Raw genomic sequence first — 17,949 nt, 5'->3', positions numbered from 1 at the left:
TCAAAGTCAACATGTCCAAAACAAGAACTCATTATCTTTTCCCCTCAAACTTATCTCTCTTCCCTGCTTCCTTATCATTGAAGGTACCATTATATTTCTAGTTACCAAGATTTGCAGCCTCAGTGTTATTGATTCCTCACTTTCACCTCACATAGCCATCAATTGCCAAATTGATTTTTGATACTCCAACAATTCTCTTCTCTTTCCCTTTCTCTGGATTCACAGCCACCACCCAAGTGTAGACCTATATTACCTCTCTTAGACTACAGCAATAGCCTCCTAATAGTTTTTCTTGCCTCAAGTACTACAAACCAGTGATTTTTTTCTTTCTTTTCTTTAATTTGGATTTTTTTGGGGGGAGATTACATTGAGTTCTAAACCATTTCCCTGCTTCCCTCCCAACCCTGCATTAAATGACTTCAAACATACACACATATATGCACATACATGTGTATGAAATTAAATAATATATAGTTCCATATTCATATATATATATATATATATATATATATATATATATATATATATATTCTTTCTCTGGAGTTGGATAGCATCTTCCTTCATAGGTCCTTTGTAGTTGATTTGAATATTCATATAACTCAGAATAGTCTAGTCATTCACATTTACTCTTCTAATGATATTTCTATTACTGTATGCAATATTCTTTTGGTTCTGTTCATTATTTAATGTGTTCCCATGTTTTCTTAAAATCAACCTGCTCATCATTTCTTATGGCACCATGGAACTCCATCATAATCATATATGACAACTTATTCTGTCATTCCCCAATTGATGGGCATCCCCTCAGTTTCTAGTTCCTTGCCACCATAAAGAGAGCTCTTACAAATATTTTAGAACATATAGGTTCTTTTCCTTTTTCCCTGTTCATCTTGGGAAATAGACTTAATACTGGTATTGCTGAGTCAATACACAGCTTTAAATTGTTTGGGCATAATTCCAGATTGCTTTCCAAAATGGATGGATTAGTTCACAGTTCCATCAACAATGTATTGGTGTCCTAATTTTTCCACATGTAAAGTGTGAGATGTTATCTCAAATGCTAAACAATAATGATTTAGGGAACATTTTTTCGTGACTATGTATAGTTTTTATTTCTACCTCCAAAACTTACCTGTTCATAACTTTTAAACATTTATCAATTGGAGAATAACTCATATTCCAATGCTCCAATATATTTATTGGGAATATGTTCTCAAATTTTTACTTGAGAAACAATCTACTGAGAAAATCTAAATATTTTCCTCCAGTTTTCTACTTTCCTTTTAATCTCGGATATATTGGCTTTATTTGTACAAAAGTTTTTAAATTTAATGTAATCAAAATTATTCATTATATATCTCATAGTGTTCTCTATTTCTTGTTTATTCATAAATTCTCTTCCTGCTGATAAATCTGATAGGTAATATGTTCCATGCTTTTCCAATTTACTTATAGTGTCTCCTTTTATGTCTCAGTCATGTATACATTTTGACCTTATCTTGGTAAATGGTGTAAAATATTGATCTAACCTACTTTCTGTCAGACTGCTCTCCAGCTTTCCCAATAATTTTTTACCAAACAGTAAATTCTGATCCCTAAATCTTAAAATCTTTACGTTTATCAAACACTAAGTTATTACAATAATTAACATTATGTATTGTATATTTACTCTTTTTCATTGATCCACAATTCTTTTCCTTAGCTAGTATCAGATAGTTTTGTTAGTTACCACTTTTTAATACAGAGTAAAATCTGATACTGGTAGACCTCCTTCCTTTACATTTTTTTTCATTAATTCCTTTGATATTTTTGACCACTTGTTCTTCCAAATGAATTTTGTTATTTTTTTCTAAGTCTGTAAATTTTTTTTTTTTTTTTTTTTTTTTTTTTTTTTTTGTAATTTAATTGGAATAGCACTAAATAAGTAGATTAAATTGGGTAGAAGTGAATTTTCTAAAGCACGGCCAAGTCACCTTTTTCCCCTTAATCCCATTTCACCCAATAAATCTAGTGATTTCCTGTTACCCCTAGTAATCAATAAAATAAAAAATCTTCTATTATTATTTAAAGTTTTTCCCCACATGGCCATATTCCTTCTTTCTAACCTTACTCATGTGCCCAGAACTCCATTACTGGTCCTCATACTTGTGTTTTCCATCTCTGTTCCTAGAATGTTGTTTTTTCTCTTCACCTCTGTCTCAGAATATTCTTAGATCTAATACCTTCTACAGGAGGATATTCTCAACCATCCATACCCCTTCCCTTCCCTCAGCAACTAGTGGGTTATTTTCAAAGGTTACCTTTTACCTACACTCAATGTATCTTGTATATAACTATGAACAGGTTATATACACCTATTTATGTATAGGCCACTAGGTGGCACAGTGAATAGAGAGCTGGGCTAAGAGTTAGAAAGACCTGAATTCAAATTTATCCTCAGACACTTATTAGCTTTGTAAACCTTGGTTAAGTCATTTAACTTTGGTTTATCTTAGTTACAGACTGTAAAATGGAAATGATAATAATGTACCTATCCCCTAAGTAAGAATAAAATGAGATAATATTTGTAGAATGTTTTACAGATCTTAAAGGACTCTATAGATGTTAATTATTTGTTGCTAATTATTATTATTATTTTATCTCCCCATTAGAATGTAAGCTCCTTAAGGGCAGGAAGTATTTTTATTTCATTTGTATTTCTAGTGTTCAGCACATTGCCTGAAACATAGTAAGAAATGTTTATGCATTGGTTGATTGTTACCTTCTTCCTGTGTAACTTTGGGCAAGTCACTAACTTCTGAACAGAAAAATTCATGGATTAATCTAGATGATATCTCATTTCCCTTCTGTCTCTAACTCTGTGATTCTTTGATCTTTTCCAATTCTTCATTATGCTGAAAAGAAACCAAGTGTAAGTGAAATGACAAGAGGAAATTGGCTGCAAGAGTTAGTCACTGAAGTCAGTAAAGAGGAAGTGTGGGGAACCAGAGTGGAGGAAAAGCTCAGTAGGATCATTGATGGGAAGAGCTGCCAACAGAGGCTTCCCTTTGCCCCTTTCCCGGCCTGGCCCGACTAGATCTGCAGTGGGCAAGAATAGGGACATACTCTTCATACCCTTTGCATATAGATTAGAGTTACCAGCTATCTACAAGCCTTTCATTGAGACAGAAAACTAGCAAGGCTTGATATACATCATTGCATTACATCCTAATGGTATTCCTGATCATTGGTAATTGAGGGAGTACTATTTTAATGGAGTGAATTGAACCCTAGAGCTTTATCAGCTACCTGATACTGTTCCCTATAGACCCTTGGACATTGTTATGAGACCTGTGTACCCTAAAGACCTATGGAACTTCCATCTGGACTATACCCTAAGAATGGGGTATAAGATGTGTTTGGGGAAGACAGCATCTCTGGGTTGCTGAGCCCATCATCACAGGATTGCTTTCTACCTTTGATGTCCATTTGATTTACCAAATTCTCACCTATCACTGCAAGAAGTTGTAGTTTCACAGCAGCAACACCCTGGTAAATCATTTCAGCAGACAGGCTAAACTAGGTTGAGGGTTACCAAAGGGTCTCAAACCCTACAGTGAATTAGGGAGGTGTCTAAGCATATGAAGACTTCTCCTAGTAGAATGGGTGGATGAGAACAATTTGTTCCAATGGCTGTGAAGGCAGGGGAAGGAGATGCTGTGGAGTGCTTAGAGTGAGCTTGGTTAGACATCCACTGCATTTCAAATCATCACCAGTCATCTTGACTCTGTCCTGCCTCTGGATCATGATGACTCTGGAAGAGGGAGTAAGGCTGATGACTTTGTGCACCTCTGCCTCACTTAAATCCAATTTTTGCATGAATCAAGAACCTAAGAACACCTGAGACTTGCCCCACTATCTGGAATTCAATTCTTTAATATTGTCTTCTCTAATTGGAAGTGAATTCCTGGGGAGGAAAGAATGTCTCTTTTCTTCTGTTGTATCCTTTAGCCCAGATCACATTGTTCAGCACATAGTAAATACATAACAAACACTTTTTCATTTATTCATTCATTCATTCACTCACAGGAAAAGAGAAACATAGTTTCAAGTATCTAGCATTCCTAGGAACTCCAAGGCTCCAGAACTTGATAAAAGTGATTCTGATTAGTAACTCATTGAGCAGAATCTTTGCTTTGGGGCAGTGTAATCATCTTTATCTTCCTCCTCCCTAGTCAGGTAAAGAATCAGGATCTATTATAAATCCAGACAATAACCTGTTTTTATTAGTACTGTAATTGCTAGTAAAACTGTTTATCTTGGTAGAAACAATAATGATAATACTATTATTGCTTCATACAATGACTAGTCTAAATAGTATTATTAATTAGTCTTACTAATAATTCTCTCAAGATACTGTGCAAATCTAAAATCCCTGGGAATTTCAAAGTTATAAGGGAAAATAGGATTTGGGTGTTTGTTTCTTAGTGTTATTAAGGTTCTTTTCAAGTTAATTCCATCAGAAATGGACTGTCTGATTCAAAGACTGGCCTATGGGTTGACTTACCAAGTGATGAATCTTTTTGACTGCAGTCTGAATCTTCCAAAAAGACAAGTCAACTATAGTGTGGAGAGATATGTGTTCAACCTTGATAGAAAGAGTATTGACATTGATTTTTTAAAGTAGTATTTAAATTACCATATAACTAACTAGATATAAGCTTAAATATTTTAATAGAAATTATATGATCTTGGAAAAGCGCTTCCCCTCCCTGGGCTCATTCAGTTCCCTCCTTTGGAAAAGAACACTAGAACAGGTGATTTTTAAGCCCCCTCCCATTCTAATGTTCTGTGGTAAAGTCCTTTCTAATGTTCTTTTTTTCTACAAAATTAAATTGAATTTCATTTGATTCCTATCCCATTTTGGAATTGGGACTATAGGGCAAGAAAATAGACCTAGAGCTATCTAATAATCCAAAATGATGTTTTGCTTTTTTTTTTTCTAAGATTCTCTCTGGTGCTTTTAAAAAATTCTTGTCATAAAAGGAAGTGGGATTTTTTTGTTTCATCTCTGCTTCATTTTCATCTTCATTTTGGGAAGTTTTTGGAGGGTGATTGACTCATCCCAAGATCTTGCACAAACATCTCAACTTCCCTTTTTCCCTGGGAAAATACCTTATTTCTATTATTTTTAAATAAAGTTTTTATTGACTTATTTGGATACTATAAATACTTCTTAGGATTTGTCTAGCTCTTCTCCCCACTCCACCCCCATTTAACCCTTTCACACATAGATATACAAAATGCTGAAAGAACAATTAAACAAAACTAGCCCTTAGAATGATATTACTACATGTGACACCTAGGTCTTTCATAATTTACTAGATTATTAGTAAAAAATAATATTAACAGAAAAACAGAAAACAAAATAAGGGTGTGCATTTTATTTTTTTAATAATTTTTATTTTTCAAAACACATGCAAAGATGATAGTTTTCAACATTCATCTTTGCAAAACTTTATGTTCCAAATTTTTCTCCCTCTCTCCTCATACGTCCCCTCCTCTAGACAGTAAGTAATCCAGTATAGGTTAAACCTTTTTACTGTGTATTGCTCTTCTTCATTGAATTTTTCATGGCATAATAATGTTCTATCACAATCATGAACCATAAAGTGTTCAGCTATGTTTTTTTTTCTTTTCAAGTAGATTTTTGATTTTTTTTTTGTTTGTTTGTTTTTTGGGGGTAATTACAAATAATGCTGCTAAGTGTATGAATCTTGTGTATACCTAGTTATATGCACATAATCTTCCTCCCTAGAATGTAAAACTCCTTGAAGGCAGAGACTTTTTGTATCTCCAACACTTACCAGTTCAATGACTGACACATGAAAAGTACTTAATAAATACTTATTGACTGAATGGTAGGTTCCCATCTTGTCGTTAACCTGTTTGAAATATACCAGTAAATGATTTCTGGGTCAAATATTATGAACAATTTAGAGCTATTCTTGTAGATTGCTCATTTTCCATAGTACTTGGACCACTAGCTATTATTTAGCAGACGTGTCTTTCTATAGCCGCTCCAACATTTTTTTTTTTTGGTAACCTTTATGAATTTGATCATAGTAGCAATTAGCATTTACAAAGCACTTTAAGGTTTGCCAAGCATGTTATCTCATGATAGAAGCAGACAGGATGAGATTTTAATTGGGATTTAAAAGAAGCCAAAGATGTCCAGAGTCATAGTTGAGGAAAAAGATCATTCCAGGGACAGTGAATAGCCGACAAAAATATCCAGACCTTAGAAATGGAGTATCTTATTTGTGGCCAATGTCACTGAATCAAAGAGCATGTGTTGAAAAGTAAGGTGTAAGAAGATTGGAAAAGTAGTAGTAGACTAAATTATGAAGGGCTTTGAATGCTCCACAGAATATTTTGTGTTTGATCTTAGAGTTAATAGATTTAATTGAGGAAAGGAATGCTTTAGGAACATCATTTTGGTGGCTTTGAATGGAGAATGAATTGGAGTGAAGAGAGACTTGAGGCAGACAGACCCACCAATATGCTATCGCAACAGTCCAGATATTAGGCGATATTAACTGTTAAAGGAAAAAAAGGGATAAATTGAAGAGCAGACCTGAAATCAACAAGCCTTGGTAACAAATTAGACAGGAATCAGGAAGGGATAATGGGAAATGGAGCATAACACCTCATCTGCAAATTGAAGGTACTGTTAGGATGATGTTGCCCTTTTTAGTAACAGGAAAAGTTGGAGGTCGGAGAGGATGGTTTCAAGGAGAAATTAATAATTTCATTTTTGAACATATTGAATTTAAGATGTCTATGGACATATAGTTTAAGAAGTCTAACAGGCAGGTGTAGATGCGTCAACCCAGTTCATCTTTAATATTGGAGATAGTATTTGAACTTCCTGATTCTAAGGCTCTTTCTCTGTGCATTATGTCCTATTGCCTCTTCTAGCAGTCATTGCTGAAGTGGAAGTGAGCTCTACAGGACTGTGGTCACTTGGTATTTTTATTTTTCATAACTTACTGTGGCCAACCTACAGGTGTTGAGCTTCTTCTTCTTTTTTTTTTTTTTTTTTAATAGCTAGTTCATGGAAAGCAGATACTATGAGCTTTTAAAGCATAATAATATCTGCCAGCCCAAACTTTTTTTCCTCTAGCATAGTCTTTCGGACTTGGGGAATCACCTATTTACCACAGTAAGTTATTAAAATATCATTTTATGGATATAATAAAAATATGTGAATAATGGACACTGCATAAGCATTTTTATTTTTAATTGCTGATTCATATGCTTTCTTAAAGCATATGAATCCTTCTTTTTTGAGTTTAAAGAAGTTTTGTCTTTGGCAATGCTGATTCCTTTCTCTTTCCCCACTCTCAAATCTATTTCCATCATTCATTATCTATGGTGAATGCCTTTTAAACTGACAGATACAGATTTTTAGTGTTCTTTATCTTTTAGTGTTGATTTTAATAACATATTCTAATTTATTTATATTATGATTAGATAATATTATATAACATTCTTTTATTCCCACATATTAAATTTTAGCTTAAAAGTAAGAATTTTAACTTAAAAGCATATTATTTTTGTTGGGATATAAGTATATTGATGAGTTGTAGTTTTTTGTTTGTATGTTTGGTTTTTTGCCTTTTTTGTGTACCCAAGACTTAGCCCAGTGCCTGGCAGCTAGTAAGTATTCAATAAATGCTTGTAAATTGATTCTGTTTTCAAACAATACAGTTCTATTTTCAGGGCATGTGATTTTGGATTCTACTCCTATTTTCACAAGCACTTTTAAAAAATATTTTTGTTTAACTTTGATATTTGTTTACTGATGTTTTGTTTTTTTTTTTTTTAAGCCCAATGTTATTTCTATGATTATTTCTTTAAATGACTTCCTTTCCTTACGATTAAATAATTTTTCCTTTGTCTTTATAATGCTTTAGTTTTACAACTAACTTAAAGAATCAAAGCTAGAATCAATGTCACCTTACTAGGAACCTATATATTCTGTCTACATAGATTTACAGATTTATCGTTGGAAGGAGTCTTTGAAACCCAGAGAAAGGTTATGTTATTCCTATGGTGACATCATGAATAAAGGACAGAGCTAAAATTTCAACACAGGTCCTCTGAATCCAGATTTAGGATTCTTTCTACTGCATTAGAATTGCCTGATCCAGTCTATTGTAAAAAATAATCTTTACTTGGATTATTAGGTTTTGTTTTGTTTTTTTTTTTTGTTTTGTTTTGTTTTGTTTTTTCAGAAACTAATGTTTATATTTTTTGCTTTATCTCCTAAGTCTGATATTTTCCTTCAGGTATTCATTAGTTGCTTTTGATAAGTTCTATTTTCCTGAGATGATTATTCAATTTTATTTTTTTGTTCTTAAGAATTGATTTTTGATTTTGTAGATCATTATTTGCTGCTCCCACAGCTATTTTTATATCTTTGACCACAGTTTACAGTTGTTTCACTTCATCTTGGGGCATTTTTTTTTTAACTGTGTTACTCTCCTCTAATTTCTTTAATAGATTTATTATTGAATTCACTATTCCATTAAGACTTCTGCCTTATCCATTGATACTTCAACTTGGATTGCTGGAAAAATCTCACCCTTTATTTAGTCGCTGGGTTATTGGGCTTTTTGTTGATTATGTTGTGTTTTATTTCATTTCATTTTAATTTACTACTCATTTTTCTGCTCATTGGGTGGGAGCACTAAGAGAAACCTGGTGGCTAAGTATATAATGTAATATTTGTAATGAAAGCACAGGGTCTAGAGGCTGAATGATTGATTAGCTCAAGTATAAAGAAGAACAAGTATCTGAAAACAAAAAGATAACTTTCTTCAAATATCTACCTGAATGAACCTCAAGTGAAATAGGAAGGTTTATTCTGTTCAACTTAGTGTGACAGAGAAACCCCCAACATTTAGAGTTGGGAAAGCTGTATTTACATTCCTATCCTGCAAGTACCCTGGGGTGCATCTTTTAACCTGTCTGAGACTTAGTGTCTATATAAAATGGGAATGACAATATTTACACTTTCTACATTACAGGATTGGTATAAAGAAAGTACTTGATAAACCTTTGAGTGCAATAGAACTGTCAATGAGGGGTAGCTAGATGGTATAGTGGATAGAATATTGGCCCTGCTGTCAGAATGATAACTAACTGTGTAACTCTGGGCATGTCAGTTAACCTCAATACTCCCCTACTTTCTACCCCCCCCCAAAAAAAAAAAAAAGGAACATGAGTGATTGTTACTCAGGAGCAATGAGTATAATTTTTAAGAAGGAAGATTGTGGCTAATATTTATACAACATTCCTAACAATCAAAGATGTCAGAGAAACTAACTGCCTTATTAGGGACTGACCTTTTTGTTACTAAAAGTGTTCTAGCAGGACTTGTCAAAGGCATTGTAGAGAGATACTCTAAAGGGACTGTCCATTTCCATGATTTTATTCTAATCAAGTTGTCTCTCCTGAACAAACTCTAGCAGAACTTTTAAAAATTTGTTTTATTATTGTCAGTCAACAAGCATTCATTAAGTAGCATTGTGCCAAGCACTAGAAGTAGAAAAGCAAGAAACATGGAGCTTCATGGAGCTCATGATCTAATAGGGAAATGACATGCAAATAACTATGTATAAACAAAACATACACGGGGTAAAGTGGAGGTAATTAGTGAAAGGGAAGGATGACGCCAACTGTGAATGGAAAAGACTTTTTTTCTCAATAGAATTTTTTTTACCCAAATACATGTAAAGATAGTTTTCAACATTTATTTTTGTAAAACTTTGTGTTCCAAAATTTTTCCCTCCCCCTTTATTATCCCCTTTCCCAAAAGAGCAACTGATTTGATAAAGGTTGAACTTGTGCAATACTTTTAACATATGTCCAAATTTGTCCATGTTGTACAAGAAAAATCACATCAAAAAGGGGAAAAAAAACCATGAGAACAAAAAAGTGAACAAATAAAAGTGCAAATACTATGCTTTAATCTACATCTGTCTCCATATTTCCCTCTCTTCCTCCTTCTCCCTTTCTTTCTCTGGGGCTTGATAGAAACTAGGGAAGCTAAGAGATGGGAATAAACAAAGAGAGAATTCCAGACATAGAGTACAACTTGTTTGAGAACCAGCAAAGTTGCTGATGTCATTAGATTGAAGAAGTTAGAGGGAGGAGGATGGTGTGAGAAGAATGGAAAGGTAGGAGATAGATTATGAAGTATTTTGAATGCCTTGTTGATGGGTATTAGCTTAGGAAATTGTTGAAACTCAACACGGAGATTACATTGATAAATGGACAGGCAATTTTTTTTTTCATGTATAGTGGTTTGGTGATGGTGGTGGTGGGGAAACCACCTAAAGCTTTACTGTTTGGGAACTAGGAAGGAGTGACTGTCCATTTCTGCACAGGGCTAGCCAATTTACCCTTCCCATACACTTTTGGGAATTTGAATATGGCAAGGCTAGCTGGTTGATATTTAAACAATATGAGAATGGGAAACATTTGGTTGTAACTTTGACCACAAGTGTTTCCAACCATGATTTTATCATTAAATTTATCATAAAGCTGTATATAATCTCTCTTTCCTCTCAGCCTTTTTCCTCTGACCCTAGCTCCCCTCTTCTTCCCTATTCCCCCACTGAAATAAGTGTCAAAAGCTGTTTGGATTTTTTCACTTAACTAGAAATGAGCTGCCAGCACTCTCTCAAGTTTCAGATTCCTTGCATGGCCTGAGAGAAGTCAGGAAATGTGGGGATTTTCTAGAGGCTGTCCAGTGGCCCTCCCCGCCCCCTTTCCCCTATACCCCTTGAGCAACAGGAAGTCCGACAGAAAGTAAAGGAAACTAGTCACTGCTCAACAGCTCAACTTGATCAAAACCTAGCTGGGGGAGCCTTTGAGGAGAAGCAGAACAGAGCCTGCGTGTCATGTGGGCCTGGCAAATACATGGCAGAAGCAGCGATGCTGTCATGTGTCTCTTCTCCCAGACTGTGAGAGATTGATGGAGACATCGGTCCAAAGAAAATACTCATTTGGTGAAACTTACAACAGGAAAACCATGTGTAGAATAAATACTTTCAGGTTAGTATCTTGGGAACAAGATCTTTTTCTGTTTTTGCCCTTTCTCCTTCTATCCCTTGTAATAGCATTTGCTTTAAAATGTATCTTTATAGTGAAAGGACTCATAGAATTTCAAGTTGGAAGAAGTTTAGAAATTGCCTCATCCAAACTCCACATTTTAAAGACAAGGACATTGGAGGCCAGGGAAATTGACTTGCTCAGCTTCTCACAAGTTGAACAAAGCAGTCAGAATTCTCTCTCATCTTCTACTCCAGTACAATGTGCTCCTTTATGTAACTGTGTGATAGGAGAGCACAGTTGAGAAATCAGAAATGCAGGGGTCTTTTCCCATCCTAATTGGACTTTACAAGAGTGATGAGCATGATGAGGTGATACTTTTATTTCATAGTACTTTGAATTTTATCAAGTACTTTCTTCCCTGTGAACTTGTGAGATGAGTAGTGCGTTACCATGACCAACTGAGGCTTAGAGAGATGAAATTACTAAGCCCCACATTCTGATGGTTAGTAGCGGGCCAAAATCAGTTTTGGGGTTAAAAAAGATCTGTTATTCTAGTCCAGTTATCTGAGGAGTAACTCTCTTCAATGGCATTCCCAACAATGAATATTCATCTACTGTCCACTTGAAGATTTCCAGTGATGGAAAAGCTCACTACTTCCTGAAACATAGATAGAATTAATTATTAGGAATTTGAAATGGGATTATAGAATATTTGAGTGATAAGAAAACTTAGCAGTTATTTCATCCAACCCTTTTATTTCCCAAATAAGGAAACTGAACCCCAAAGAGAAGAAGAAACTTGTACAAAGTTCCTCTGGAATACAGCTGTGTCCCAGTTTCTGTGAATAATGAATCCCATGAAGGGGTTCCATTATTTGATTTTGCACTGGATATTTCCATTGGGATGGAACCGATTACCATATTGTACATATAATTATATTTCAATAGCGTGAAATATAATTACATGTAAAACATGAAAAGTATAATTATATGAAAATATGGTATTTGATTCTAGCCCAATAGGAATATCCGGTTCCAATTCAAATAATAGAATAATTTCATAAAGGTTCATTATCTAAAATAATTAGGACCAAACTGTACTGTTTGAAGAATAAGGCTGTAGATTCAGACATGCTGTAGACATTGTAATGTAGTCCAAATCAATTTTTTATTTACTAAATTCAGTGGACAATAAATTGTATTTAGCATTGGGAATGCAAAGGTGAAACAATATAATCTCTTCCCTTAATCTGCTTATAGTCTAATAAAAATAAAATTAAGCATGAAATCAGGAGTCTCGAATTCAAGCTTTAGTATCATCATTTATTAACTGTAGGATCTTAGGAAAGTCAGTTCATTTCTGAGCCCTTGTGTCTATAAATTGGGTGCAGTAACCCTATCTGGTGTATTAACTCTAATGAGTTAATAAAATATGTTTTAATGGTAAACTGCTAGGTACAACTCAAAACATCAAGAAGACTTTGGGGATGTTCAAAATAAGTGTTAGGGTATCATTCAATGGACTGTGTGTACATTTCTCACTATAGAAGACCCAAGCTTGAAAAATACTATGTTCCCATAATGGCCAATGTGTCTTTGGATCAAAGACAATTATTTCAATGAATAATTGCCTTGGGTATATCTGTTGCTGTAGAACCTGTGCTGTTTTGCTCTTCTTACAAACCTGTAAAAATCCAAGAGATTTAAGCCACTGGTTTAACTATTTTCAGCTTTGAATTTGAATTAATGTCACTTACTCCAACCAGTAGTCAGCACTTCTTAAATGAAGACTCAATCATTCCTGATTCATTGCTGTGTACGGCACACAAAAAAGTGTGTGTGTGTGTGTGTGTGTGTGTGTGTGTGTGTGTGTGTGTGTGTGTGTTTTATTTGGTCACCTACCCTCAAAGAATATACAAACAGTGAAGGTAAAACTAACAAGTTTTTTAATTATCCTTTTACTTTTTATTTACTAGATTTCTTGCAATGTCGAGACATAAATATAATAGAAGAATTGCATATGTTTATTGGACTACTTGCCATCTAGGGGAAGGGGTGAGGGGAAAGAAACGGAAAAAAAAATCGGAAAACAAGGTTTTACAAACATGAATATCAAAAATTATCTATGCATATGTTTTGAAAATAAAAGCTTTAATTTAATTGTTAAAAGTTAATAAAAAAAAAGAGACAGAAACATAGAATGTCAGAGCTTCAAGGCATGTTAGAACAAAACTTCTTAAACTGTGGTTTGCGACCCTCATAAAAATGTAGGGGTCACAAAACTATAGTTTATTATCAGTAAATATTTTATTTGTATACCAATTTTATATATTTATATACCTGGGGTTGTGTAAAAATTTATCAGGTAAAAAGGGTCATGACTGGAAAATAGTGTTAAGATACCCTTAAAACATAGAATGTCAGTCAAAGCTAGAAGGGAACATAGAATATGGAACGAGACCTTAGAGCATGGAATTTCAGAGTTAGAATGGTATATATTCCTAAAGATCATTTTATAGATAAGGAAACAGACTCAGACAGAGAAGCTGGTTTTCATTTTTAATAGGCGTACCCCCTTATGCACAAATGACTTATTATGGTGGCTCTTTCTTGAAAAAAAAGTACCTTTTACCATAATTTTTAGACGAGCAGGTGGTGCACCAAAAATCAGAAGCAAGTTGAGCTGTGGATAGAATATCACATTGGGAGTCATAGAATCTAGGTTCATATCACACGTCTTCTTACCACTTATTTAGGCAAATTATCCTCTAAGCTTCCTTTTCCTTGTTGGTTAAATGGGATGGGAGAGTCAAATTAGATGATCTTTAAAGACTTCCCCATCTCTAAGTCTGAAATCAGGAGCTGAAATCTCACTTAGCAACCAAAGTATGTTTCCTTTACAATGTGGACCACTCTCAAAAGGGTCTCTTGTCAGGTAGGAAAGTGGTGGAAATTAATGTTCCTTCACATCTAGATTCTATGGAAACCCCCCCCTGGACTTTTGGCAGCTAAAACCTAAGAAGCTAAACTTGTCTAGATTAGCAGTAATTTTATAGAGCACTAGAGTTTTCCTCCTTCAGCTACCATAATCCAAGTCAACTGTGAGAGGACAGGTCTCTAGTCATGGCAATTCCCATATCTATAGGGATCTGAGGTTACTAGAGTACTTTCTCTACAACTGCCATTTCAGTTAGCTAGCATCCACACTATCTCCATTTTAAGAATGAGAAACTGAGACTTTGAACCCTGGTCTTCTGATTCCTGATCCATTGGTGCCCACCATATCTTCTGCCCTAATGTGCTTTCTGCAGGTTTGAAGGGCTTTTAACTTCCCTAACACAGAATTGGAGCATGTCAGCTTTAATGTTTTTAGAGCCAAATCTGGAGTCAAGGACAGTCATACAAAGTCTTGGTGTAAGCTCTTTCATTTCATTTTGGGAGGAATATTAACTAAAATGGAACACTCTGTTGAGAATCTTTGTAGGAGGCACAAGTGGGTTACAGGGAATAGGTAGGATGGAAGGAACAAAAGGACTCAACCTCAGTTTGGATTGGTCTAGGTACCCTTTACCATAAGATTCCAAAAGTTTTCCAATAAGAAAAATTGTATAAATATTAACTCAGATTTACATAATAATTTCAAGTTCACATATATGGAAAGAGAAAGAACCATATTTGGGATTGTTGGTTCGGTCAGGGGAAAGTAGTATAGAATCACTTCCCAAGAATACTTCCTTTTCTAAAATTTCATAGCCTACCTTAACTTGATATATCTTTTTTTTTTTTTAATTTTCACTTTTTATTCTGATATTAAATACCAAATAAAATGAGCACTTCCCAGTAAAAAGCAGAACAGGAAAAAAGGACTCCATCCCCCATATAACTTGCTTCTATCTCCAGCTATGCAATACATTTAACATGTTATTTTTTAAGCTCTTCTGTCTAGTTGGATTTCCTGCTGACTTTTCTTTTCTCCATGCGTTTCTCAGTTAAGTGCTCTCTGTATCTCTAATTCTTTACCACTTCAAAAAGAGATGCTATAAATATTTTTGTATGTGCAGGTCTTTTTCCGCTTTCTGTGATCTCTTTATTATAAGCCTACTGGTAGTATCACTTGGTCAGAGGATTTGCACTTTAGTGACTGTGGGGGAGAAGAAATTGACTGGCTAACCATGATGCTATCTCCTTGCTCCCAGAGTGACAAGGAAGGAATATCCTATGGTTTTGTAGGTGGCAATAATCCTTAAACATCGCTAAGGTTTCTTCTGGGGCTAAAAAACAGATGTGACCAAAGCAGGGGGGATATGAAGCTACCACCTGAACTCTTTAGAAAGCCATAGTAATTCTCTCCTTTTCAACCCCCAGTAAAACCAGAGCTTCCCCAACTTCTTACTCAGAAAATGCTGGTTTCCCCACCCCAGCTGAAGTTTGGTAAGGGGAGGGACTCCTATTGTGGCTTCCCCTTCAGTGAAGACCAGAGATGTCCTGCCTTCTCATGGTGCAATTGAGCTGAAAATTCTGTGGTCAACTGTAGGATGGCATTTCCCACAGAGCTGCAGAAAGCTTTTGTCCAGCTGACCTACCCAGTTCCTCCCAACCCTTCACTTCAGTTTTGCATGTGTGTTCATGCACATATGCACACATTCATTCATATATACGTTCACATACACACACATGTTCATTCAGTATTTCACACAGTTTCTGTGAGAGATTTTCCTCCTTGAATCTCATGAATTCATGGGTCCAAGGATAGCTTAATTTATAATAGTCTAAGTTGCTTTTTCAGGTAAACCTTCCTGTCCTGGAAATCCACCTGCCAAGTTATTGCTGAAGATTTTCATATAGATAGATAGACAGATCGATCAATAGATATATGTCCTTATATTGAATAGTCCACTATAATTCACATGCATTATTTCCCCGTTTTTCCCCTTATAGTATTCTCATGATGTAATTAAAGTAAATGAACTTCCATGCTTCAATTGCCTTATCTCTAAAATGATACTGGGGGTTGGGATGGATTCTGTAACTTCTAAGATGTCTTTCAGTTCTAAAGTTGTGATCTTTTGAGCCCCACCTTAGATGAGGAAAATGGGACCCAGTCTCCATAGTCAATTCAGGACAGAGCTTGGATATAAGCTTCCTCCCTGCCCCCTCCCCACCTTGGCTGGTGCTTTATTGTGTCCATTTTCTATGTATTTAATATATATCTTCACATTGTAGTTATATGGGTTTTTGTTCTCTCTCCTTGGCAAAGCTGTAAGTTAACTCCTCAAAGACAGCCCCTAGCCACAGCATCCTGGCATTCTGCGTCCCCTTTGCTGTGCTCATCCCTTGGAATGGTTTCTTTTTATTTGCAGGCTGTTTCTTATTCCCTTACCAGATAGCAAGTTTTAGGAAGACTAGGCCTGAATCTTTTCCAAATTCTGTGATTCTCTTAGCATTTAGCACACAAAAAACCCTAATAAAGAATTTTTTTTTTTTTTTTTTTTTGAGGCTGGGGTTAAGTGACTTGCCCAGGGTCACACAGCTAGGAAGTGTTAAGTGTCGGAGACCAGATTTGAACTCGGGTCCTACTGAATTCAGGGCTGGTGCTCTATCCACTGCACCACCTAGCTGCCCCCCTAATAATTAAACATTCCTAGATTGAAACCCTACTTCCTACTCCAGAAAGTCTTCCCTGAATACTCTTGTCCCCACTCTTTCTACCCCTCTTCCCAGAATTCCTACTTACTAGGGATGAATTATCATTAGAGGTACATGTACCAGTGCCCAAGGACTCTGTTAAGGACTGTTCTAGAATTGGGCAGCCTGCTTGAGAAGGAAGAGCAGCTGTGACTCAGTGGACTACATGTGAGAACTGTATTTTAAAGACCTCTTAGCAAGCCTGGTGTGCCATCATATGGTATCTTTTCCTGTTCAAATGTTAATATGTCTATGCTTCTTTAAGTTTGTTTTTTTTTTTTTTTTCTGCTTCTTAAAAACAAATGTGATAAAGGTAGGGAGAAATAGGAATCCAGTACCTTAACTTTAGAAAGTAAGAGTAATTCTGTCCTTCTCTATCCCTAATGAAACTGGACTTTCCCCAACTTCTTTCCAGGGCAAAGTGGGGGGTAAAGGGTAGGGGTAGAAACTCTGAGTTTAGATCCTGCCTCAAGCACTTACTGGGTATGATCCTTGGCAAATCATTTAACCCCTTCCAACCTCAGTTTCCATTTGATAAGATAAGGATTATAATATTTCTGACCTCCCAGGTTTATTGGGAGGATCACTCAAGATGAAGATCTCATTTGGGGTAGATGGTCAACATCTTGTAGTGGTTCATGGTTGATGGATACATTTTAATTTTGGTGGTGATGGAGTTTAACCCTGTATCTCTCCTCTAATTCATCATTTACATAGCTGTGAAAATGATCCTTAAATCTCTTTATAGATGTAACCAATTATTGCTGTGCTGCTACTGCTACCACCTTCCCTACAATTGAGTAATCAAAAGGCATCAGTTAAATAATTATTAAAATTGAATTGAGTGCCAGCCAGGACCAAGGGCAGAATCTTGTAGGTTTTTTTTTTTTTTTTTTTTTTTCTTTTAAGTGTACCCAAAGTCAGACTTTGGCTTGAGAAGTTCCACTGATGAATTTACAAGATGATGAAGTTGTTGTGTTAAAAAAAAATGAATTTCCATCATGCTTTATTTTTTTCTCCCTCTACTTTGCAATACTGAATGTTTGGGGCGTGCTACATGCCACTTCCCCCTTTTTCCCCCCATCAGACCAATGCTCCAAGAAATTTATAGGAAGTGACATCTCTGATGACATGCTAGATCTTCTTGCCCAGGGACAT

General features: G+C 35.4%; 1 protein-coding gene across 3 annotated transcripts in view; it reads left to right on the top strand.

Annotated features, from left to right (window-relative positions):
• Positions 1–17,949, top strand: part of SH3BP2 (SH3 domain binding protein 2) — a 102,290-nt gene that overhangs the window by 57,953 nt on the left and 26,388 nt on the right. Inside the window, exon 1 of one of the 3 annotated variants that reach the window (XM_074276340.1) lies at positions 10,904–11,106. The exons of the other annotated variants lie outside the window; for them this stretch is intronic. Coding sequence (XP_074132441.1) covers positions 11,027–11,106 — 80 coding nt within the window. The 5' untranslated portion in view covers positions 10,904–11,026. Of the gene's footprint in view, positions 1–10,903; positions 11,107–17,949 lie in introns of those variants that run through there. 3 annotated transcript variants of the gene reach the window in all.

The sequence above is a fragment of the Sminthopsis crassicaudata genome, chromosome 6 (genome assembly GCF_048593235.1).
Source record: "Sminthopsis crassicaudata isolate SCR6 chromosome 6, ASM4859323v1, whole genome shotgun sequence".
Taxonomy (NCBI): Eukaryota; Metazoa; Chordata; class Mammalia; order Dasyuromorphia; family Dasyuridae; genus Sminthopsis; species Sminthopsis crassicaudata.
Note: the sequence above shows the minus strand (reverse complement) of the source record. Positions and strands in the feature narration are given on the sequence as shown.